Source organism: Panthera leo, chromosome D2 (assembly GCF_018350215.1).
Source record: "Panthera leo isolate Ple1 chromosome D2, P.leo_Ple1_pat1.1, whole genome shotgun sequence".
Classification (NCBI taxonomy): domain Eukaryota; kingdom Metazoa; phylum Chordata; class Mammalia; order Carnivora; family Felidae; genus Panthera; species Panthera leo.
In genome coordinates, this window is record NC_056689.1 from 29,779,334 (window position 1) to 29,805,919 (window position 26,586).

At 44.1% G+C, this 26,586-nt stretch overlaps 1 protein-coding gene across 1 annotated transcript in view; it reads left to right on the forward strand.

Annotated features, from left to right (window-relative positions):
- The first annotated feature begins 13,207 nt into the window (after nt 1-13,207).
- Nucleotides 13,208-26,586, forward strand: part of HKDC1 (hexokinase domain containing 1) — a 48,828-nt gene continuing 35,449 nt past the window's right edge. Inside the window, exons 1-4 of the mRNA XM_042908879.1 lie at nt 13,208-13,281; nt 18,277-18,439; nt 25,150-25,298; nt 25,404-25,523. Of these exons, the coding sequence (XP_042764813.1) occupies nt 13,219-13,281; nt 18,277-18,439; nt 25,150-25,298; nt 25,404-25,523 (495 nt within the window). The 5' untranslated portion in view covers nt 13,208-13,218. The remainder of the gene's footprint in view (nt 13,282-18,276; nt 18,440-25,149; nt 25,299-25,403; nt 25,524-26,586) is intronic.

Sequence of the window (26,586 nt, forward strand, 5' to 3'; positions counted from 1 at the left end):
TCTCCTGTGACTTATACTATAGCAGACCTGGTGCATCTATTCTTGCCCAGATGGTCTCAAGAAATATTCATGAACTGACCTGTATAATGGATGTGATGTCACTGTATTTAAGTGGTAAGGCACATCACTTTGAATGTTGTAATTCTGCTACTGTCTCCAGCTTAGGGGCCAGGTTGGTGAGTCAGAGAAGACACTTAGGCAAGACACTTGCAAACATAGGACAGTTAAATGTTAGTGAAGACCCAGACGAGAGGAGAGGGGGTGGGAGTGCTGTTAGGGAAGGGCTGCTTAAACACTGAGTTAAGGAGAGTTTATAAATAGTGATAAATCATTTACTCTTTAACCCTTCTCTTTGTGGGGGAGGGAAAACTTTGTGGTTAGAAGAAAATACCAAAGAAAGATGAAATCAGGAAAAATGTAACTTTGAAAGGAAAAATGTAATTGGAGGGGCCCTGAATAATTCTCTGCAGTGTGCTTACAATTGTCACCATGAAAACAGCTTGGTTTTCCTTCCACTAAGGTCATGTTCTCAACATTTCAAAAACAACTTTTTTTGTTTTTCCTTGCAGTTTTCTAGCAGGTTTTGAAGTTCTTGCTTGAGAGCCCTCCTTGGTTTATTGTGGATTCAGCTTAACATCAACATGAGGCTTAGATGCCCACCTCAGTTCCATCAGAACAGATCTAGGTAATTCAATAAAATGTGCATAGTACGTAACTGGTTAGGAATAATAACCAATGGCTCGTAATGCTTTTGTGCACTGTATTTGTGGAGTAGTGTGAATCTGCAAAATAGGTTTGGGTCCTTTGAAAAAATGACTTCTTGTGAATCACAGGCATAGAAGACAATCATCGTAAAACACCTAGCCTCTTCTAGCTTATGACTGGGAGTCTATAATTACGATGCACTTATTCTAGGTGTGTCCACCTCAAACCTATTAGGGTACAATGACAGGTTATGCTTTGTTAAGAGACAAGCGAACGTATAAATGAATCCGGCTATTTTCTCTCCTCCATTTCTAAAGCTATAAAATACATAAACTTGAGCAGAGATAGCAAGGTTTATAAACAGACTTCTGAGTTATCACTGTTACGTAAAAGCCTGTCACTGAACATAGGGGGACAATTTCAGACAGAAGATAGATAAGAGTTGTCTTTATGGGCAAAAATGCTAGAGAACAACAAAAAACTTTTGAAATAGGATTGGGCAAAGAAGACAATGCAAGAAGCTACTTTTGGTAATGTTGGGTAGAGGAGGTGCTCTTGAACTTGGTTCTTCAAGGGTATACTTTTATAATCTACCCTAAAATTCACTATCATGTGCTTCCTATCCACTCTAAGCCCTTGAAAAGCCTCTGGTGCTTACAGAAGCTTCAGGAAAGGCTTGTAATCTTAGTGACTGCTTTGAACTGCCAATGGACACACCTGTAAGGGGCAGTGAAATTGAAATCCCTGCTGGAAAGTCTTTTTTTTTTTTTTTTAAGTACTTTTAATCAGGCCAAGACATACATACATACATATATATGTATACATATACATATACATATGTACATATACATATATATATGTATGCATATACATATGTTTTGCATATATATATATATACATATATATATATATATATATATATATATATGTATATATATATATAGTATGTATATATGTGTATGTGTGTGTGTGTATTTTTAGTCCCTGAAGTAATCTGCAATGTTTACAAGTTGCCTTACTCTTTTCTCTTAATAGCTATGTTTTCATTTTCTTAACATGTGTATCACTCATTGTTATCCTTTTAAAACTGATAAATAGATGGATGTTGACCACATTCTATAAAATTCCCTTTTCATATAAGTATTTGAAGTATAATAAATTCAAATTCAAAACAAATTCATGATACAAATTCAAAACAAAGCTTACTTGGAGATAACTTTTCCTCTAAGACACACTTCTGCACATTAACCTATCTCTAATCTATATACATAAGCCAAATAAGCTTAAGCTATTTAAAAAAAATTTTTTTTCAAAGGAATATATACACAGCTGAAAAACCAGAGACAAGTACTCCCAACTCTATTATCTGTTTCTTCTAGAATTTACCTCGTTGACACGACATAATATGCATCTACTATCTTCTGAGTTAGCATTTTAAGACATTAGCTGCTGATTTCCTGTTAGTATCAGGTGAGGATTTAGCTTTCTTAAATTGCTCCTTTGCTTAAGTCACTCATTTTTTTCCATTTCCCTTTTGATATAGCTGTTACTCCTTTTTTTTCCTTTGTACTTTTTTGGGTTGTTGTTAAATCAGTAGTTAGAAATTATGCTTATAACTTTAAAAATTTTTTTTAATGTTTATTTATTTTTGAGAGAGAGAGAGACAGAGCATGAGCAGAGGAGGGGCAGAGAGAGAGGGAGACACAGAATCTGAAACAGGTTCTAGGCTCTGAGCTGTCAGCACAGAGCCCAACATGGGGCTCGAACTCAGAACAGAGAGATGACTTAGGCTGAAGTCAGACTCCCAACCAACTGAGCCACCCAGGCACCCCTATGCTCATGACTTTGGTACAACTTTATAGGTCATTTCTCTATCTTTACTTTAGCATATCAAAACCTTAGTTTATCATAGTGTTTGTTCCTTAGAGCTCTTTATTATAATTTCATAGTTCCTTTTTTCATTTTGAAAATAAAAGGAGTGACGATAACATAATGTCTACGTCTGAGAAGAGATTTAGATACACATTTGAAAAGAAAGGGTCACAATTCAGAAGAATAAAGGGGAATATGGCAGTGAGGGAAACAGAAGGTAAGAATTTTGTTGCTTCGTGTGAGAATGTTGGCATTTTAACAGCTGACTGTCCCGAGGTCTAAGAAAGTAAAACCTTGGTTTGCAGGCATAATTCATTCCGGAAACATGCTTGTAATCCAAAGCACTCCGTATATCAAGGGGAGTGTCGAGAACCATTTGCTCAGTTGTGATCATGTGACATTCGGCGACATGTACTACTGGTTTTGCAAGACATCACTTGCTTATCAGGTTAAAATTTATTAGAAATGCTAGCTTGTCTTGCAGAACACTCGCTCATAGAACAAGATACTCGCAATCCAAGGTTTTACTGTAGATGCTTCCAGTGCTGGGCTTTTTAGTGGAGACTTGGAACCATCAGAAGAAAAGACTACCTTGAGAGATGATGGAAGAAAAACCTCCTGTGACTTGGTCTTCTATATTCTGCACAGTGGTTTAATTTCATCACTACCTGCTCCATAAACTGTGACTTAGATATATATACAAATTCATATAAATGAATTATCAATTCTGCCTGCTGTTATTTAATTTTTAGTAATGTTAGAACGAATGTATTTTTACATATTTCAACTAAGTCTTGCCCTGATCTTAAAGCTCATCTTGCCTGTTTTCCTAGGCAAATGCTCTTCTCCCCTTACTAATGTAATGCATCATGTATGTCTATATATTATTTCATTTACTGACAATCTTAGTACAGTATTTCTTAAACACTGTTAACTTATTAGCTGAATTTAAACTGCTCAAAGCTAATTAAGAATGCTATAAAATGTAACCAGAGAATATAAATGCTTAATATTGTCATAGTAAAAAAATACTGGAAAATGTGTCAGAAAGTACCCCTTTAAATCATTCCCAGAAAGTCTTATTAAGAAATTCCTTATAGATTCATATAAGCTTTTTATCAGTTATGACCTTTCCTAATTAGCCCAGAGTTAAATTTCTTTTTGAACTTAAAACACTTATTAGAAAAAAATACTGATTTTTTTTTTAAGTGTCATATAGTTCCTCCACTCTGCCTCTCCAGCTCAATTATTTTGAGTTATCTTAATTTTGTTTTGTGGATGCAATGTCTTATTTTCCTAAAGACAACAAATTTTTTAAAACTTTTCTTCTATTTCATATATCTATCTATCTATCTATCTATCTATCTACAGATAGATATATATATTCTCTTTGGTTTGATTTCTGCCTTTTTGGTAACTTTTCTTGAGTGTCTAGTAATCTTTGGCTCTGTTCATATTTAAAAGTGAGGAATTAAGCTAATAGGAAGCTCTGTTGACATGGATGGGGCTTATTAACTTTTGGGTTTTGATGCAGGTTAATTGGATCATAAGATGGCTTTTTTAAAAGTAAGAAATAATTGATGTATAGCATTGTATGAGTTTAAGCTGTACAAAGTGTTAGTTTGATACATTTATATATTGCACTATGATTACTACAGTAGCATTAGCTAATGCCTTTACTATGTCATTTTGTATTGAGACCAGTTAAGATTTAGTCTTCTAGTAACTTTGAGGTTTATAATATAGTACTGTTGACTGTAATCACTTTGTTATACCTTAGATCTCTAGAACTTATTTATCTACTTGTTGTAAGTTTGCCCCCTTAAACAATATCTCCCAAAATCTCTATTCCCTAGTCCCTGCTAATTACCATTCTACTCTCTGTTTACAAATTCAGTTTTATTCATTTATTTATTATTTATTTATTTTAATTTTTTAATGTTTGTTTATTTTTGAGGGGGAGAGAGAATCTGGTGGGGGAGGGGCAGAGAGAGAGGGAGACACAGAATCTGAAGCAGACTCCAGGCTCTGAGCTGTCAACGTAGAGCCTGACGCAGGGCTCAAACTCATGAACCGTGAGATCATGACGTGAGCTGAAGTCAGATGCTTAACTGACTGAGCCACCCAGGCACCCCAGTTCAGTTTTTTTAGATCCCACATATAAGTGATATACAATATTTGTCCTTTTCTGTCTGACTTATCTCACTTAGCATAATGCCTTCAGAGTCCATCCTTGTCACAAATGGCAGGATTTCCTTGTTTCTCATGGCTGAATGATCCATCTTCTTTATCCATTCATCCATTGACAGATACTCAGATGATTGCCATATCTTGGCTATTGTGAATAATGCTGCTGTGAACATGTGTGCAGATATCCCCTCATGATACTAATTTCAGTTCCTTTGGACATATACCTAAGAGTGGGATTGTTGAAACTTGTGGTAGTTCCATTTTTATTTATTTTTTTTGAGGAACTGCCATACTGTTTTCCATAATAACTGTACCAATTTACATCCCCACCAATAGTATATAGGGTTCCCTTTTCTCCACATTCTTGCCAACATTTGCTATCTCTTCTCTTTTTGATAAAAGGCATCCTAACATGGGGAGGTGATATCTCATTGTGGATTTGATTTTCATTTCCCTGATGATTAGTGATGTCAAACACCTTTTTATGTTCTTTTTGGCCATTCGTGTGTCTTCTTTGGAAAAATGCTTTTCAGGCCCTTTGTTCATTTTTAAATTGGATTTTTTTGTTTTTTTTGCTATAATATGAGTTTTTTTTTTTTATTTATTTTGAGAGAGAGAGAGAGAGAGAGAGAGAGAGAGAGAGAGAGAATGGGGGAAGGACACAGAGAGAGAGACAGAGAGGAATCCCAAGTAGGCTCTGCTTTATCAGTGCATAGCCTGATGCGGGGCTTGAACTCATGAACTGCAAGATCATGACCTTAGCCAAAGTTAGACACTTAACTGAGCCACCCAGGAACGCCATGAATTCTTTCTTTTTTTTTTTTTAAGTTTATTTATTTATTTTGAGAGAGAGCAAGTGAGCAGGGGAGGGGCAGAGAGAGAGGGAGAGAGAGAATGCCAAGCAGGTTCCACGCTGTCAGCACAGAGCCTGACACAGGGCTTGAACTCGTGAACCATGAGATTGTGACTTGAGCTGAAATCAAGAGTCAGATGCTCAACTGACTGAGCCACCCAGGCACCCCTCAGGTCTTACATTTAAATCTTTGATCATTTTGAGTTACTTTTCGTGAGTGGTGTAAGGTTAGGGGTCCAGTTTTATTCTTTTGCATGTGGATATCCACTTTTCCCAGCACCATTTATTGACGAGACCATCCTTTTCCCATTGTGTGTTCTTGGCACCCTCATCAAAAATTAGTTGACTGTTTATGTGGGGGGTTATTTGTGGGCTCTCTGTTCCATTCCATTGATCTAGCTGCCTGTTTTTATGCTTGTACCATACTGTTCTGTTAAGTATAGCTTTGTAATATAGCTTGAAATCAGGTTTTATGATATCTGTTCTTTCTCAGGATTGCTTTGGCTATTGGGTTATTAGCTGGCTTTTTCAGTGTGTTTCCCAAATATCAGCATCTATAAGGTTTAAAAAAATAAACTTAAAAAATTTAGAATAGTTTTACTTTATTATTATTATTATTTTTATTTTAATTTTCTTGATGTTTGTGTTTTAGAGAGAGAGAGAGAGAGAGAGACAGAGTGCGAGTGGGGGAGGGGCAGAGAGAGAGGGAGACACGGAATCTGAAGCAGGCTCCAGGCTCGGAGCTGTCAGCACAGAGCCCGATGCAGGGCTCAAATGCAGGAACCATGAGATCATGACTGAGCTGAAGTTGGACGTTTAACTGATTAGGTGCCCCTAGAATAGTTTCAGATTTACAGAAGAGTTGCAGAGATAGTACAGAGTTCTCGTATACCCCCATACCAAGTTCCCCTTATTGTTAGCATCTTAACATTAGTGTGGTACATTTGTCATAATTAATGAACCAATAAAGATAGATTATTATTAACTAAAGTCCACAGATTATTTAGATTTCCTTAGTTCTTAACCTAATGTCCTTTTTCTGTACCAGGATCCCATCCAGGATACGTTGTTACATTTAGCTGTCCTATCTCCTTGGGCTCCTCTTGGCCATGACAGTTTCTCAGACTTTCTTGCTTTTGATGACTTCAATAGCTTTGAGCTGGACTGGTCACATATAATTTTTTTAAGTTTATTTATTTATGTTGAGAGGGGGGTGGTGTAGGGGCAGAGATTGAGGGAGAGAGAGAGAATCCCAAGCAGGCTCCACAACATCAGCAGAGAGCCTGATGCGGGGCTTGATCTCATAAACTGAAATCATGACCTGAGCTGAAACCAAGAGTCGAACACTTAACTGACTGAGCCACCCAGGTGCCCCTGGACTAGTCACATACTCTATAGAATGTCCTTCGGTTGGGACATTCAACAGAGCCTGGAGCCTGCTTTGGATTCTGTGTCTCCTTCTTTCTCTGCCCCTCCCTTGCTTGCTCTCTGTCTCTATCTCAAAAATAAATATTTAAAATTTTTTATATTTTTAAATATGTTTTTATTTATTATTTCTGAGGTATCAGCACAGAGCCTGATGTGGGGCTCGAACTCACAAACTGCAAGATCATTACCTGAGCTGAAGTCACACACTTAACTGATTAAGCCACCCAGGTGCCCCTATTCAATTACTTCTTTTTTTTTTTTTTAATTTTAAAAATGTTTTTATTTTTGAGAGAGAAAAAGAGAGCAGGGGAGGGGCAGAGAGAGAGAGCAGGGGAGGGGCAGAGAGAGAAGGAGACACAGAATCTGAAGCAGGCTCCAGGCTCCGAGCTGTTAGCACAGAGCCTGACACAGGGCTCAAACTCACAAACTGAGATCGTGACCTGAGCTGAAGTCAGATGCTTAACTGACTGAGCCACCCAGGTGCCCCTTCTGAATATTTTTTTAAATTCACATACATTAAATTCCTTCTTTGTGCTATAAAGTTCTATGGGTTTTGACAAACATTGCATTATGTATTTACTGTTACAGCATCATACAGAACAGTTTTACTGCCCTAAAAACTTCCCTATGCTTCACTTATTCAATCCTCTTCTTTAAATTTTAAGTTTTATTTATTTATTTTTTGAGAGAGACAGAGACAGCATGAGTGTGGAAGGGGCAGAGAGAGAGAGAGAGAGAGAGAGAGAGAGGCGGCGGGGGGAGAATCCCAAGCAGGCTCTGTGCTGCCTGCAAAGAGCCCATGTGGGGCTCAAGCCCGTTAAACCATGAGACTACAACCTGAGCTGAAATCAAGAGTCGGACACTTTACCGACTGAGCCACACAGACACCCCATTAATCCTCTACTTTAAACCCCCTGATCTGTTTATTGTCTCTATCCTTTTGCCTTTTCCATATCTAAGGACATTTAGTTTTACCAGAGGAAAAACTGGATCCCCTGACTCCTCCCAGGAAGGGAGGAAGGGGATGTCTATAGATAGATGTCTGCTGGCAGAAACTGGGCAGAAAGTGGTTTGGGGGTCTCATTGCCTATTTTGAGGCTTTCACTTGGAGACCGCATTTTCAGTTTTGTGCCCCATTCCCACTTCCCACGGTGCCTGGTAGTCCTGAGTCCAGAGGCTTTGGGGTTCCATCTCTCCAGTGAATAAAAGCCCACTCGCTGTTACGGGTGGTGGTTGGTTGGTCACCCTGTGCTCTAGGTGGAGGGGCATACTTGATGCATGCCGCTTTTTTTCTTCGAAAGATCTCCCATTTTTGGCACTATGTCTTGCCTCCTGCTCTTCTGAGGTATCAGGGCCTGCAATTCCCGAGCATTTCTAGAGTTGAAAATGTCTTTTCTCATTTCTCAGCAAGGTCACTCTCTGCAAGGTTTCCTCTGCTAAGCTAGTCTCTGTCGGCTTTCTACCTTTCAAAATTACATTAAGATCTCTTATTAATCACTATTTCATTTCCTTTTCCTGGTGGGCTTACCACATGTTTAACCAGAAGTCTCATTTGCTTTTACGAGTTTGCTGGTTTGTGCAATTGAGGTTGTAACTACTCCGAAAAATGTTAAAAGCCACACGGATTGAATTTTCTTGTGTGACTGGTTTCTCTTTAACATATACAGCTGTTTTTAAAGTTTATTTATTTATTTTTGAGAGAGAGAGAGAGAGAGTGTGTATGAGCAGCGGAGGGGCAGAGAGAGAGGGAGGAAAGCATCCCAAGCAGGCTCCGCACCACCAGGGCAGAACCCAGCCTGGGGCTCGAACTCACGAACTGCGAGATCATGATCCGAGCCGAAATCAAGAGTAAAACGCTCAACCGACTGAGCAAATACTGGAGCCCTGCAAATACAGCTCTTAATGTAGAGTTGTGATAAAAATAATTGTGTGCAATTTATTTTTTTATGAGCATTTCCAATCCCTTCTGGGTCAGGACTAAACCTTTAAAAAATGATCAGTAGCATTCTTTTGAAACTTGCTGAAGTTAACGTTTCTGCTTCATTTGTGGTTGCTCCCATAGAGACACCATAGTAACTAACTCTTGGCAGGGCTTGGAAGTTTCTACATTGACTTTCCTGTATGGAAGTTTGCTCTCTCACACATACTCTTACTCTTTTGCAGTAAGTGGAATACCAGCAGGTTAGACTGATTTACATTTTGGACAACTTAATTTTGGATTTATCATTAAAAAGAATATGGAGCAGAATTCAAGATCTATTTCCTTTTACTGAACAGGAATAGAATATTTATAAAATTCCTAATTGTTCCAGTCATGCCAGTAAATGGAACTGGTACCTTCTAATGGTTTATGGTTATGCTTTACTGAAGGTGTTGAATGGGCTACATGCATTTTCTTATTCTTTTTTTTTTTTTTAATGTTTTTATTTATTTTTGAGATAGAGACAGAGCATGAGCAGGGGAGGGGCAGAGGGAGAGGGAGACACAGAATCCGAAGCAGGCTCCAAGCTCTGAGCGGTCAGCACAGAGCCCGACGCGGGGCTGGAGCTCACGGACCGCGAGATCGTGATCTGAGCTGAAGTCAGATGCTTAACCGACTGAGCCACCCAGGCGCCCCGCATTTTCTTGTTCTGAGGGACCAAATGGGATGAAATGAAAGAGCAATTTTAAGAAGGGGTCCCTACCCAAGAAGGGGCTTGGATTAAAGAAATGTTTCTCATGTACCTACTGTGGGCCACATGGATTCCTTGGTGATCTCTTTTACTTTGGAGTAGCTACGAACCCTTTGCAGATATGAACCTAGGGCCTTCATCTTCAGTTGAGGGCAAAGCCAAAGTGGGATCCCAGGGCATGTGCATTCTCCATTGTGCTGCCTGGGGCTTTAGGCTGCTTTTCCCAGGTTGGGTCCCGTGTTTCCTTATGCTTTGCTTCCAGGTTAGCGAGAGTCAGTACAGCACAGTGGCTAAGCATGGGCTCTGAAGCCACACTGCCTGCATTCAAATATTTACTCCACCATGTACCAGTTGGGCCCTGTGCCTCAGTGTTTCCACCTGTAAAATGAAGAGCATGAAATGATAGTTGCTCGGGCAATTAATATTGTAAAGCACTTAGTATACACTATAAAAGTGTTTACTAAAGAAATAGGTACATTCGGGGCGCCTGGGTGGCTCAGGCAGTTAAGCGTCCGACTTCAACTCAGGTCATGATCTCACGGCTCGTGAATTTGAGCCCTGCGTCAGGCTCTGTGCTGACAGCTCAGAGCCTGGAGCCTGCTTCGGATTCTGTGTCTCCCTCTCTCTCTGACCCTCCCCTGCTTGCACGCTGTCTCTCTCTCTCTCTCAAAAATAAACAAAAACATAAAAAAACTTTTTTAAATAAATTGGTACATTCTGTTAAACTTCTAGTCCTCCTACCATGCTCAGTACTTAAAAGAAAGCAGGTGTTATCTTTAGGCCTTTCCATAAGGGAGAGTTCTATGGAAATGGAGATGTGTATAGAGCTGAGAGCGTTTCCCTTCTTACATGAAAGATTTGGGTCAGATGGGTAATATCCTTTAATGAAAATGTCACTTAGCGGTGCCCACCCTCGAATGGGTGTTCTTAAACAAAATCTAAGTGCTTATAAGACTCACACCCAGATATCCTTGAATAGCTACATAGAAACTTAATAAGAGTGAAAAATTCTAAGTTGTTGGGCTGGAATAATCAGATGAGACTTGGCGCAATATTTTGTCTTTATTCTATAAAGTGAGGAGAGTGAGGTACAGGACTCCAAATGTATGTGATCTTTATAATGGTTAAACTCAGTTTAGTTGGCTAGCTCAAACCTGGAAAGTAGGTGCAGATGTGCTGACATTAAAAATGGAAAATGTAACAGGTGAACATCCTCCGATATTGTCTGCCTGAGGAAAATCCCCAAGGCTGCCTATCTGTGCACATAAGCAGCCATGAGATTGTAGGGACCTTCGGTCAGGGCTTTGTGGTTTTTTGTCCACTGGCCATTGTAACCTTTTACCCCGATGGTGAATAAATCAAGGACGGTCGGTGCCACACTGCACCGCAGAGGTGACTTTTTTTTTTTTTTTTAAGTTTATTTGTTTATTTTGAGAGAGAGAGAGAGAGAGAGAGAACCATTGGGTAGGGACAGAGAGAGAGGGGGCAGAGCATCCAAAGCAGGCTCCTCTGTGCTGACAGCACGGAGCCCGAGGTGGGGCTGGATCATGACCTGAGCCCAAATCAGATGCTTAACCGACTGAGCCACCCAGATGCCCCAAAATTGAGGACTTAAGACAAGTATTGTTATCACTTGTGGGCAGGTGATCTGCCCCAGGATGTCATCCCCAGCCTGTACGGACTCCGGCATAGCACGTCTGTTTCAGAATACCAACGATTCCACGTGGTTTGGGGAACTGAATGGTTTCATCAACTGAAGGTTAACTTTTGTTTGCTTGGATAATAGACAAAGTAAAGGAGTGAAAAGAGAGTTCATAGTCTGAGGGGTGAACAGACTGAAAAGGATGGGGTTTCTCAATCTGGGAGACAGTTTTATATCAATCTGAGGGAAGTATCTGGAGTAATTTTAGTCAAACGCTGTGTGCTTACACTAGACTTCCAGAGGCCCAGTCACATGATGGATGGGTAAAGAGCGCTGACTCGAGAATCGGTGGCTTCTGAAGAGGCCGCAGTTGAAGGTTCTTTCACCAGGCAATTGTTTGGTAATCATTTTGATTAATGAGGTTGTGTGGCAGAAAAGCAAACAAAGCTGAGGCGGTTAAACTGAAGATCAGGTATATGTGGGAGCGAGAAACATTGGGGGGCTCCCGGCAGACCTGCCTTAACATTAGTTCGGTTGCTAATTTGGGGAAGCATTTGATTAATATTTGGGAAGTTATGGTCAGGAATTCCTCCATTTGTTACTTCCCCTCACCGGGAAGACCTTGTTGGAATGGTATCCCTGTATGTAGCTATCCAAGTGGTCGGAATTTTTGACAACAGTCCAGCGGAAAGCTGGTGCTATTAATAGGTATCAGTTGCGTATCCATTGCAGGGAGGAAGACGAGAGGCGACATTATGTATCAGTTAAAGGCTAGGCCCTGGAATGAAACTCCTGGGTTTGATTCCTCACTGCACCGTTCACAGGCTTTGTGATTTTGAGTCAGTCACTTAACCTTTCCGGACTTCAGTTTTCCCATCTATGAAATGGGAACAGTAAGTGCTCCCTCCTTGCTAGCTGCTCTTGTTAACACTACAGTTGTTACTGATTTTGTTAGCTGACCAATGACTGCAGGAAGAGTGCAAGGTCTAAAGTACCCACACGCTGGCCCCTTTCTGGGTCCTTCTCACATCCAGTATGAGTGAGATGAGTAAACCAAATTTCTCAGTGGCATGAGACATTTCTGCCTCTGACTTCAGTCTTTCTCTCCGGCAGCAGCTTTCCGGTGAGCACTGGTGACATCAGTCCATTCTTTCTCGTGTATATTTTTTTCCTGGGTCACTACCTATGTAATCAAGGTTTTCTGGCTTATCACTGTGACTAGATAAACTTTTATTGGTTCTTTTCCATTACCATGGGCTGTTGGCCAAGAGATCTGATCTGTCACAAATGGAGGGATTTGCCTCAACATTCTTGAAATCTCCCTGACCAGGGCAATGTTTTAGTCTTAATTAAGACAGTGCTACGGAGGGGCAGGGAGTCAGGAGTTACATCCCTGGATTGAGAAGAAAAGGACAAAAGAGAAAAGGCTGAGACCAAACATTTGCCGAGCAGCTCAGCTGGTTCAAAGTTGGCTTTGTTTAACGCCCAACTTCTCGGATTTTCCTCGGCTGAGTGGGCTTGGTGGAACGCTGGCTTGAGAGTGTTGCTTAGCAATGGTATTTTGTGGCACCCAATTCTCAAAGAGTCAAGCAACCCATCACCTGCCTCCCCTCCACCAATCCTCAGCTGCCGTCCCAAGCCTCCTATTAGACAATCAAATGTATGCTGGAGGGAGGGACCGGAGCGAGGGGGCCAAGTTTAATCATTGAACTAAGCAGCCTGGAGGTATTTAATCTGTAGCACCTAGTTCCTGGAGGCCTCCAGCCTGACCGGGAGTGGGCAGCACTCCAGGGACACGGGAGTAAACACTGCACAGAAATCTCTGCCCATCTCAGGAGAAACCAAACTTGGAAAAAATGTTTGCCGTACACTTGATGGCATTTTACTTCACCAAGCTGAAGGAGGATCAGATCAAGAAGGTAAGGACTCGCAAAGCTCAGAGATACCTGGCTCATTCTTGACTGAAAGAACTAATTGATACCGTGGCTGCATCCAAAGGGACTTAAGCAAGCTTATTAGAGAAGACCCAGGGAGCACAGGACCAGCAAAGAGCTCACGGAGTGGGGAGCGGAGCAAATCTCCCACAGGCTGGGCATTAGACATTGTCCTCAGTCTTGCATTTCACTCTGCACTTCCTGGCAGATATCACTGGGTGTGGATGAGGCAAAAGTCTTTAGAAAGGTGAAAGACAATCGTGTTTGATGTCAGGGATGTTTGAGGGGAAAGGCTACAAAGGAGGGGAGAGAAATTTTGAGAACCTTTCAAGTAATTCACATGATTCTTCATGTGCTTGAAAGAATAGAAGCATGGGAACCAACCAAGAGGGATGTGGGTTTTGATGTACAACAGTTGAAATATTTACTATTGCCATGGCTGTTGGCCAATGGTAGGCTGTGCATTATTCCGCCGCTTTGCCCACGAAACCTCTCCACAAAATTGATTCCAAGGTAGGCTGCTTAAAAGTTGCCAAGGCTCACCATTCTCTGCTGGCAGCCTGGAAGGAGCCCAGCCTGCCACACCAGCCACTCCAGCTGCCGAGGCAGCGCCCTGGGCACTAGTGTCTCTCAATTTACAGATAACAGAAATCCTCTCAGGAGGCGGACTTAGCCAAAGCCACCCAAGTATTTAAGGTGGAGAGAGGATTAAACCCAAGTCTCTGACTCCCCTAGCATTCTTTCCATTGTGCTGTGATGCCTCCAGGCTTTTCAAACACAGAGAGGAAGCATGGTCCCTTACAGCCCTCATGTGCTTGGTGGGATAAACCTCCACTAAATTCTGTTCATTAGAGAATTGGGTTAGAAGTTATAGCAAATCTTAAAGTATTGTGAATCAATCTGATTTAAGCTGTCTTAATTTTCACTTATTGATTAGTTTCATGGAGTCCTCTACTGGCTTCTTGAGGAGGTAGAAAATTCCTAAAGAGTACAACTTAAAGATTCACTTTCCATTATTACCTGCTTAGTAAAGAAGAAACCTGCATGTATCTCTACAAAACCCAAGAGAGAAGTCTTTGGAACCTTTCCATTTGGTTCTGCGAATTAGTTTCATTTCCTTGGTTCCTTTTGTTACATCCTAGAATCAGGTGGGACCTGCTTGTCCACCAGCCCCAGGTTGCAGCCTCCACGGATTTGTTCGGGTCCTCTGCGAGGAGGGTGAGCCTTTGTCAGGGCCTGAGGTTGACCCTTCCCATCTCCCTCCTCTCTCCCCTTCCAAGAAAGCTGAAGAGTGAGCTGAGGAGGGATAGTCAGGAGCACCTTGTGGCCACCTGAAGTAACAGGTGACTGGGATAGTACGGACATCTGGTTTATTGGTTGCTGGATGAGTCACAGGTTCTGAGAACACGGGCTTGTGCCCTCCTCCACGTGGTGTAAACACACCTGGTCAAAAGGCACAGGCCCTTTCTTTCTCTCCAGGGTCAGGTAGTCTATCCCCTCCTTAGTTTCTGTGCTTCCTGCCTCCAGAGTGTCAAGATCCTGGGCCATACTTGCCTGGGAGGGTTACCGTTTAGACCCTGGAACAATTTTTTTCAATCTCCCTATACCAATGTTAAAACAAAGACCAAACAAAATAAAACCAGAAGGGAGAGAGGGAGGGAGGGAAGGAAGGAAGGAAGGAGGGAGGGAAGGAACGAAGGAAGGAAAGAAGGAAGGAAGGAAGGAAGGAAGGAAGGAAACACCACTGTGATAACTTCTTTTCCAATTCAATATATTGACGTTATTTGACCTACTGAGAACATTGGGCTGACTCTGGTCACTGACCTGCAGACTGTTCACTCATAAGAGAAGGGCTGGTTAGGTTTTCAGTATGTACTTTTTACGGTTCAGTAAGTCAACATTACGAAAAGGGGAAACGTTACCTTTATTCCCACCCCTCTCACAAACACTGTCAGATTTGCCCGGTGGAAGCCGTTATGGTGTGTTTTTACAGTTGTATTTCTAGCTCATCTACAATTCTGACTCTTGTGTCCTTCACTTATTGTTATATTGTAACCACTTGTGTCCATTTCTCCCATTTCTTCATTATTATCATTTTATTATCCTCTGATATTCAATCATGTTGGATATACTGTAACTTAATCTTTTCCCTCTTGTTGGACATTTGGCTACTTAAAAACATGTTTTTTAACGTTTATTCATTTTTGGGAGACCGAGAGAGACAGCGTGCAAGCGGGGGTGGGGCAGAGAGAGAGGGAGACACAGAATCCGAAGCGGGCTCCAGGCTCTGAGCTGTCACCCCAGAGCCTGATGTGGGACTCAGACTCACCAACCGTAAGATCATGACCTGAACGGAAGTTGGTTGCTTAACCAACTGGGCCACCCAGGTGCCCCTGACATTTGGCTACTTTCGAAAACATTTTTTAACAGTTAAGATATTGTTATGAAAAACACTGGAATGTGTTTACTGTTATCCATCTTTGTGATCATCATAAGGTTAGATTTTCAGAACCGAAATCACTGGGTCAAAGAGGTGAACCTTTTTATGACTCTTGATTCATATGGGACCTTTGGACTAAGTGATCTCTAAAGTCACTTCCGGCTCCCACATTCTGTCATTCAGCAAGTCTGAGCTTACATTTTTGAATTTGCTCTTCTATGTTAAATGTACCGTGTGTTGGCTCTTTTGTTTAGAAGATATCCTGTTTCACGGTCTCAGAGTCTTTCCAAATGTGTGCTTGGTTTTCTGCAACTCAAACACCCTCCCTTAGTGCCTGCAAAGGATGTGCCTGGTTACACAGGCCCCAAATCACCTGTTTGGATTTAAAATACAGCTTTCCCTCCCCAACATATGTTTCATTTTTCCCGTCTAGCTACTGCACTAGGTCCTGTGGGAGGTACAAAGAATAAACAAGAAATTGTTGCTAAGCTGACATTCTTTCTGTCACGACTTGAACTTAGTGAAACAGCAGGAGCGGAAACCCACAGTTCTGAAGGACTCTTAAACTGCAGCTGGCAAATGACCCCAATGGGGCCTCAAACCCATGTCTTGTACGTGAGGGATGACACTATGGGGACACGGGAGAAGTTCTGTTGGGCGCTGAGCAAAATGAGCTGTAGGTCCAAGGGCGCATCTCAGGGTCCTTGGGGTGGAAAGGGAGCAAGTTTAGTTCCCGTGTAGTACATCTCACCCTTCCCCAAGCCCCAATTACTTGGGTCACGTCCCTTCTGTCGGTTTTCTCCGTGTGTGTGGCTGTGCCAACCAATTAGTCATAAACAGACTCAGGGTGAACAGGAAGCCCTTAATGAAGCATGACCTGGTTCCATCCTATCTCCTCAAATACACTGAAAGCCCAATTGTCCTTTTTGCTAATGGCTCTCTGATGGTTTTCTGGCCTCTCCCTGGCCCCCAAGTCCCTGGAGCCATGCGCCATTTCACTGGCTTGGGTCTCCATATTGTCCCCAGCCTAAGCTGGGGCGCCGCCCAGTAGGCCTGCCTGGCTGATGACTAGGCACCTGTCCTGTGATAAAGGTCATGTGGCCCCTGCACTTTCCGTGTAATGTCTCTGTTGGGCTCCTGTGTCCTGCACAGAGCTGTGAAGCAAAACCAGGCAAAACCAGACTGGATTCTAGTCCCACGGCTGCCATTCACTTACAGCTCTCCCAGTGTTGCTTCATGACTCTGAGGCTTGGAGACCTCATTTCTCAACCAGAAGCAAGAATTCTGGCCTCACCTGGCTGCCTCAAAGCCATGTCAGGGAGATTGAATGAGGTTGCCTACATGAAAGCACTTTGTAGACTGCAACGAATGTTCTTAGCCTTTGAGAAAAGTGTGGGAGAGTGATTCCTCTAGGAATGTGCTGGGATCAAGTCTGCTTGTGACTTGGGTGGGTGGAGAGGCTGCTCAGTATGTGTACATAAAGCAGGAGGGGCAAATACAGGGCATCTGTGCCACTGTCCCTACTCGTGACCCCCTCAGTCATCTGTTCCAGTAAGCCCTGGGAATTCAGGCTGTCACTACCAAATGATGAGCATTACCATGAAGAGGAAACTGTTGTACTAAGCACAGCCAGAGTGAGTTTTATAGTGTCCCTCCATTAGGGCAGTGGTCCTTTGCCCACTCATTTGAAAATGAGTGTTTCCCACTCATTTTTAGGAGCTACTGGGGCTGGCTTTAAAAATTAAACTTCATCTTGGGGCGCCCGGGTGGCTCAGTCGGTTGAGTGTCCGACTTCGGCTCAGGTCATTATCTCACGGTTCATGGGTTGGAGCCCCGAGTCAGGCTCTGGGCTGACGGCTCGGAGCCTGGAGCCTGCTTCGGATTCTGTGTCTCCCTCTCTCTCTGCTCCTCCCCTGCTCATGCCCTGTCTCTCTCTGCCTCTCAAAAATAAAGAAACGTAATAAAAAACATTTAAAGAGAAATTAAACTTCATCTTAATTAGAACCTCAGTTAAAAGCAGAATGACAATTTAAAGGACTAGAATTTAGAGATTGCAATTGGAAACTAAATTTAGCTGAGCTTCCTAGCAGCCCATAAACAAAAGGAAACAAGTCTGGGTATATATTGTCATCATTGGAAGTGAAAACTTCTGTGCTTAGGAATTTACCTTTCAAACTATAGCTAGTCTTTTGTAGTGGAGAGGCAATGAGACAAGGGTGCAGGCCCTGGGCTAGGAATTAGAAACCCTGAATCCTTTGTAGCTTTTGCCCCTCTATTGTCCCGTCAGAAAAATGGGAGAATCCTTTCTTCCTCAGAGCTCACCCTTCAGAGGAATAAATTCCTGCCTCCCAGCCTTCCAATCCATTCTGTTCTTCCAATTCCCCACTTTGTCTCCAAGATGTGAGGGGTCAGGCAAGGAACTTTTGGGAATCGACATCATGACTGTCGATGTCCCCAGAGTCAGAAATGCAGCTTCGTGATGGGAGTGGAGGACAAGCACCCCTAACAGGCAACCCTGGTCACCCTGGTGTCTGTTCCAGGTGGACAGATTCCTGTATCACATGCGGCTCTCCGATGAGACCCTTTTGGACATCATGGCTCGGTTCCAGGCTGAAATGCAGAAGGGCCTGGGGAAGGACACCAACCCCACAGCCTCCGTGAAGATGCTGCCCACCTTTGTCAGGGCCATTCCAGATGGCTCAGGTGAGTGGGGCTAGGGGCTGCCAGGGACCCTGATCTCCCTGCTTTCTCCCTGGCTGATGGGTACCTGTCCCCTGGCTTATCTCTCCAGCCCTCTGTGCACATTCCTCTCCAACTCTCTCTGCTTCAGTCTAGTCAATACCAAAAGTTTTGAACCAAAGTTCAAATGTACCCTGCTTTTTCTCCGCTCACCTTGGCCCCACACATTTTGTTTATTCACTTGCTGGGGTATCCAACATTCTTCCTCTCGTGAACATCAACCTGGCTCTTCAATCTCAGGGTAGCGGTCACTGCCTCCATCTAGGAAGCATTCCCATGCCGGGTCTCCCTACTGGGCCAGTGCTCCCTGAGGGCAGGGTCTGTTTCTTCTTCACCACAGTGTTCTGAGCACCTAGCGAAGTGCCTGATGCACACTAGGCCCTGAAATATTTGTTGAATGGATAATAAGTGGTGTTTCATGCCTAGGTATCTGGATTCTAGGCCCAAGGTGGTAAGTAATGGAAGATAAGGTGATGTAGTGGGAGGAAGAATAAATGACAGTTCAAGAAACCTGGGTTCTAGGCCCATTTCTTGGTGACCTTTGGCCAAACGTTTAGCCTTAGTTTCTTTATCTGTAAAATGAGAGAGTTGGCCTCTGTATTTGTTTTCTGTTTTCTGCTATAATAAGTTACCACAAACGTAGCAGCTTAAAACCCACCCAAAATTTATTCTCTTACAGCTCTGAAGGTCAGAAGTCTGAACTGGGTCCCACTGGGCTATAATCAGGCTGTCAGCAGGGCCACGTTCCTTCTGGAAGCTCTGGGGTAGAATCTCTTTCCTTGCATTTTCCGCCTGCATTCCGTGGCTCATGCCCCTTTTTATCTCCAAACCAGCTGCGGAGCATCTTTAAATCTCTCTCTGACTCTGATCCTTCTGCTTCTCTCTTCCACATTTAAAGACCTTGTGATTACACATTAGGCACACTCAGATAATCCAGGATAATCTTCCAAAATCAAGGCCAACCCATGAACAGTTTTAATCCCATCTGTAACCTTAATTTTCCCTTGCCATGTAACTAACATATATACAGGTCTGGGGATTAGGATGTGGACATCTTTTTTTTTTTTTTTTTTTTTTTTTTTAATTTTGAGAGAGAGAGAGAGAGAAAATGAGCATGAGCATGAGCCTGAGGCAGGGCTTCATACCACAACCCTGGGATCATGACCTGAGCCGAAATCAAATGTCAGATGCTCAACCGACTGAGCCACCCAGGCATCCCAGGATGTGGACATCCTTGGGGAACTATTGCTTTGCTGACCATAGCCTAGAGGTCTCTAGAGGGAATCCACAAGTTTCCATCCACCTCCTCCATTCTCAGCCTCTGGGCAAAGCCACAGGAGGGACAGGAAGGGTAGACAGGTGTCTACCAGGCACCGTCTGTGGTCAGAGGTGTTACTGTCCCTTAAGAACCCTGAGTTGTAACTGTTTTGCCCAGGTCAGATGAGAACACTGAGGACCAATGAGCTCCCCCAATGGCAGTGTCCCAGTGCTCCCACCAAGCTCCAGCGAGGGCTTTGGGGCCCTTGAAGGAGCAGAGACTGAAGTTTAGGAAACTCCCAGGGGCTTTGGATTAGCCGGGTTCTGGGCCCCTGTGGGCCAATGACTGGGTCAAGGTAGTTTCTGCCATTCGAGAGTTCTCTGGGAACTGTGATGTGAAAGTCCTATTCCCTCAGTGGTGGCTGGGTGACATGGTGGACAATTACTCACCCTGGAGGGACATAAGCTTTGGAGAGAGACAGTCCTGTTTAAAAAATTCTGCTGAGTTCCAGATGCTGTTCTATGAAAGTACCTAGGGGACTGTGGTCCTCGAAGGGTCATCCAGGGCCATTCAGAGTAAGCATCTGAGTCATGGGTGTGTCTATGGCGGGAGGCACCAGGGTGAAGTCCTCCCAGCTTCCTGTGCTTTGGTTCTTCCTGCTGAGGTGTGTCCCCAGAAGCGAGGGAAAGTGACTTTGATGGTCTGGAGGCTGTGGGGATAGATGCGTCTTCCTGGCCCTGGCTATTTCAGGAAGGTTTGGAAGTGAAACTGACAAGTCTTAGAAACCCTCAGGCCCGGAGGTACCTCTCCTCAGAGCCTCTCATCATATAATAATTCTCACCGGTGATCCTGTTGCAGTGAGGTCTTGGGACCCAGAGTCCCTGGGGCCAAGTGGCCTTGGTAAGTCCCAGGACCACTGCACTCCTGTCTGCATCAGTAAAAGATCAGGGTTGTTAGGATCTGATGAAGTCATGTGGAAGGAGTGCTTTAAAATCTCGCAAATATTGCCCCAAGTCTTGTGTGGCTCCTGTGAGCTGGTGGTGTAATTTCATGGTTACTAACAAAAGCAAACAAATAAAATGCTGCTAATCCACTGGGACCTCCATTTCAAAAATGTGTGCAGGTGCCAGAGAAATCCTGAGTTCACCTACTGTCTGTAATTCCCTTCCTTTTATCCAAACCTACCTGAGAGGGGGTAACTTGTTAGAGCTTAGCTCCCTCCCAGCCTTTCAGTGAGGGAGCTGCAACTGACTGTTCTTACAAAGTGCCTTAAAAGTGTTAGCCTTTGTGCCTTATCCTCTACCAGTCACGAGGGAAGGGGAACGGGAAGTGCCCATCACATGATTGTGACGGTGATTGTGATGCTGTAGGCCCGACTCCAGATGCTGCTACTGAGGGGGGAGCCTTGAAGGGGAGCCCAGGGGGCCTGACGTAGTCAGCTGATATGCCCAGGGGGCTGCCCTAGAACAGGGGTCCCTTGCTCACCTGAGTATAAGACTCAGCTGCGGGGCGCTTGGGTGGCTCAGTCATTAAGCATTTGACTTCAGCTCAGGTCATGATCTCACAGTTCGTGAGCTCGAGTCCCACTCTGGGTGAGCATGAGCCCTGGGTGAGCCCCACTTTCTCTCTCTCTCTCTCTCTGCCCCTCTTTCACTTGTGCCCTCTCTCTCTCTCTCAAAACAAAAAACAAAAAGACTCCCCCGAAGCAGTTCCTAAATGTGGTGTGGTTTCTCAGGTCTCTTCCCCTGGAGATTCTGCGTCTCCGGGAATCTACACATTCAGTCATCGTGCATCTGTGGGAACAGGAAGGAACAGGGGCATAAACCCTGGGAGTGGCTTAGGAGAAGGAAACCCTGGAGCCTCGGAAAGGTCACAGAATCCGCCTACAGAGGCGGATTGTCAAGGCAACCTCACTCTCTTGGGAGATCGTTATCTTTTTATTTTTTAAAAATTTTTATTGAGATATAATTGGCACCACATTGTATTAGTTTCAGGTGTACAACATGATTTGATGTTTGTATATACGGCAAAATGACCACCACAGTGAGTCTAACATTTGGCAACACATGTAGTGACAAATTTCTTTTTTTCTTCTGATGATGACTTTTAAGATCTACCCTCTTAGCCGTTTTCAAATACGCAACACAGTACTATTAACTATAGTCACCATGTTGTACATTACGTCCCCACGATTGGACAGTCATGATAATCTTCATAATTGCTGTCGAGATCCTGACGGCCCCACTGCCGCTATTGTCTCTTCTTCTAGGTAGGTCCTCCCTCCCTCAGGTTCCAACGAGTCCTTTCTCTGGGGTCAAAGTCACAGAAGGGACCACGCCAGGTGGTTTCCATGAAATTGCATCTTGAGTCACTGGTGGAGCCAGGCGATTGCACACCGATAAGAGCACCGGTGTCCAGAGGAAGGGATGAATCCATGCTACCCTACACTGGGTTTTGCATATCACCTCCAACCCGAACCGCAGCACAGGAAGCTCCTCTGTTATGAAAATCCTCCAGTCTATTCTGACTGGTGCTGGAGGCATTTTCCCCAAGTCTCCATCAGAGCTCGGCACTCCCATGCTTCAAATCTTTCTGTGGCTCCCCCTCACCTTCTGGATAAAGCTCAAGCTCTTTGGGGTGGGGCAGTTTTTCCAGCTCTTTCCTAGTTTATCCCGAGACTACCTGCGAGCCTCATTTCTGTCACACCTCCCTCTTTCCTCAGAAGCAGACCCTCCCTTCCCTATGTGAGCTCATTCCTTGGCTCCAGGTTTCCTCCCTGGGACCTCCTCTGGCCGGCTGCCCGCCTCCCTCCCTCGCATTCTTCAGTACTCGGCTCTTTCCGCCTCCTCTGTGGCATTCACTCCTGCCCTCCCTGTGCCTTCCTAGCACGTGGCGTGTTATCTGGCACAGAGTCAGTGCTCAGTAAATGTTCATACAAGGATTGTGTGATCTTCCCTATTTCCTACTTCAGATAACATCTGTGAAAGCATCTCTTGTTTGGTACGTGATGAAGGCTAATAAAAATCGCACAGTATCAGGTCCCTGGATTCCCTTCATGAATAATAAATGACTCCAACAGGCTTCTTTGGGGGCTGATCTAGGGAGATAAGAATCTTTCTGTCCAAATAATCTCCACAAAAACAAAAGATCCAGCTGGCTGGGTCTATAAATGACTAAGCCCGTGCAACTCTAACTGTGGTCCAGAGACCTGCAGCAGAGACCTGGGAACTTGTTTAGAAATATAAAGTCTCGGGGCACCTGGGTGGCTCAGTCGGTTAAGCGTCTGGCTTCGGCTCAGGTCATGATCTCACGTCTGTGAGTTCAAGCCCCGCGTCGTGCTCTGTGCTGACAGCTCAGAGCCTGGAGCCTGCTTCTGATTCTGTGTCTCCCTTTCTCTTTGACCCTCCCCCACTCACACTCTTTCTCTCTGTCTCTGTCTCTCTCAAAAATAAACATTAAAAAAAAAAAAAGAAAAATATAAAATCTCAGGGGTGCCTGGCTGGCTCAATTGAAAGAGCATGCGACTCTTGATTTCAGGGTCACGAGTTCAAGCCCCATGTTGGATGTAGTGATTACATCCATATGTACATACATACGTATATATACATACATTTTTTTAAAACCCACAAAATCTCTGAGCCCACCTAAATTGAATCATGTAATCTGCATGTTAAAATTCTTGGGAGATTCACATGCACATTGAAGTCTGCAGAGCACTGCTCAGGAGGGCCTGTCTCTAGATCTTTAATGCCAGGAACGGAGAACCCAGGCAAGCCAGGTCAAGAAAGGAGGTCTGTTGTACAAAGACACAGAAAGCAAAAAGGGAGACACACAGGATCTCGTGAATCTGAGGGCACGAACCGTGGTACACTTAAGCTGCAAGGGAACTAGGAGTCAGAATTTCCCTCCGTGGTTTCGGCCTACATATATAGGGCCACCTTGGCTCCTCAGCTGACCTCTGGTTTGGGGCACCTTCCACTTTGGTTTTTACCACCAACTAGCAATTTCTCACTGTGTTTTATTTCATATTTCACAAGAAGTAAATCTGAATGGCCAGCTGGTCCCTGTATCCATGCAGCTGTGTCTAGGGTCACACGGTACAAAATAAGGCCACTTGGGTGACCAGATTTGCGGTCATGGAGTTTCACTTACATGTGTCTTGGGTGTATGTATATCATGAAGCATGCCTAACCTGTAGCCACTTGTCAGGCATAGATAATTCTATACAAAGGCTTGTTGGTTCAAGAGTTTGTACACCTGCCTTCCTATCCCACATCTGTGGCTGATGCAGACACTGGCAAGAGTCCTAGCAGAAATTCTGGCTGGATCCCGAGTTGAAGTCACCAAAGTGAACTGCCTCAACCTTTTTATTATTATTATTATTTATTATTATTATTATTTATTTATTTATTTATTTATTATTCCCACCTTTTTATTAACAGCATCTGCCTTGTACTGGGCTGGGTCTGGCCCCAAATATGAATATCCTTGGCCCCTTAAGGGCTATCATTTGGTCCCTGTCTTTTTTCCCTTCTGGAGTCTTTTCCCTCTGCCCATGAGACTGAGCCTTGTATGGGGCCGGTTTCTCTTCCCTGCATACCTCTCTGCCTTTTCCTTCTGCCTTACCAGCACTTTGCCCACTCTTGGAGTATCTGCTCTCAGCCTGGTTGTGGCATGCTAGAATAGACTCCATCCTCAAGGCCCATTTCTTCTTTCTTTCTTTTCTTTCTTGTCTTTCCTTGTCTTTTCTTGTCTTTTCTTATCTTTTCTTCCTCCCTCCCTCCCTCCCTCCCTCTCTTTCTTCCTTCCTCCTTTCCTTTCCTTTCCTTTCCTTTCCTTTCCTTTCCTTTCTTTCCTTCCCTTCCCTTCCCTTCCCTTCCCTTCCCTTCCCTTCCCTTCCCGTTTCTTTTCTTTTCTTTTCTTTTCTTTTCTTTTCTTTTCTTTTCTTTTCTTTCTTCCCTCAAGTTGGGGAGAGAGAAAAAGTCTTAAGCAGGCTCCATGCTCAGCACAGAGCCTGACGCAGGGCTTGATCCCACGACCCTGGGATCATGATGTGAACTAAGATCAAGAGTCAAATGCTCAACCAACAGCCGTGCAGGTGCCCCAAGGCCCATTTCTAATACCACCTGCCTCAAGTGGGTTTGCGTTTGCCTCCACGTTTATGCCCTACAGCGTGGCCCAGTGGGCGGGGCCTAGGCTGCAGAGTCTGGCAGGTTTGGGCCACGCCCCAGCTCTGCCCCTTACTGGGAGGGCTCAGCTCATGGTTGTACTTCTAGAGTCTCAGCAAGTGGGTATGATGATACCTAGTTCATGGGGTGGTTGTGAGATTTAGTGACATTTATTACATGTCCAACTTCTAAAGCAGAGTTTGCTGTATAACAGACCTTCAATAAGTGATAACTTTGTTTTTTAATAGAAAAAGGGGAGTTTCTTTCCCTGGATCTTGGAGGGTCCAAGTTTCGAGTCTTGAAGGTGCAGGTCTCTGAAGAGGGGAAAAGAAACGTCCAGATGGAGAGTCAGTTCTACCCAACACCCAATGAAATTATCCGAGGAAACGGCTCAGAGGTATTGGGGCAAGGGCTCTGTGAGGTGGGGGTGGGGAGGACTTGGCATCAAGTTTATAAGTGACCATGCCTTAGCCCAGTGTTCTGTGCTTTCTCTTCTCTGTAGCTGTTTGAATACGTAGCTGACTGTCTGGCAGACTTCATGAAGACCAAAGGGTTGAAGCATAAGAAATTGCCCCTTGGCCTAACCTTTTCTTTTCCCTGCAGACAGACTAAACTGGAAGAGGTAAGGTTCGTGCCGGGGAGGGAAGAAGCTGTGTGGGATTTGGGGTTCGGGGCTGGAGAATGTGGGCAGGTTCAGGAGTCAGGCTGGGAACAGGAGAGGTCAGCAAGAGTTTTCTTGTTTTTTTTTTTTCTTTTTCTTTTTCTTTTCCTTGTTTTGCACAATGAGGTGGAATTGTGAGGCAAAGAATTTGCAAATGTGGCTGCCTTGATTTTGCACTTGACACGGGCACAGCACACGACAACAGAATAGTTTTTATCCTTTAGGTCTCAGACTTGGTTGCGTGGGAATCCCCTGGAGGGCTTGTTAGACACACATTGCCGAGCCCCACCTGAGAGTGTTTTAATTTGTGGGGACTTAGGTTTGGATTTCTTACAGCCTCCGGGGTGGGGGCCACACTTAGCATGGCTGACATAGCTGACTGGAATAGAGCAGGAAGGCTCACGGAGTCTCACCTCTCCAGTGAGCCCTTAGGAGGAGAATGTAGGTGGGGTCATTGGAGCGACAGTGTTGTCACTACCCAGCTGGGGTCTCAACTCTGTGTGACTCAGATGTTCAATTGATAAACAGGGAGAAGTCAAACCCCATCTATGTAAATCTGCAAAAGTAAACAGGGACCATATAAAAGGACAATGAGCTTTCTGGGGCCAGGGGGTCACAGTCAAGAGTCAGGTCTCCCCAGGCCACACCAGTCTGGGGTGGTGGCCCATGATCTCCTCCTGCATGTACTGGTCAGGACACCCAGCTGACAATTCATGGAGCACCTTGATATCACGGACGGCCTTGGGATGTGTTTGCTATTGCTGGCATGAGCCACTTTTCAGTGTGGAATAGCGGAAAAGGAACGGGTTTTCATGTCCCACAGACTTGTCTTTGAATCATGGCTCAAAAGAAGCTGTGTCCCCCGGTCAAGTTACTTAACTTCTTGAGCCCTTTGTTTTCCCGTATGTAAAATGGGGATAATAATAGCTACTTGCCAGGCTGAGGGGAAGCTTAGACAAAACCTCTGCGACGTGCCCAACACAGTGCCTGGTGCATCAGTGATACCTGCAGGGTCACCACAATG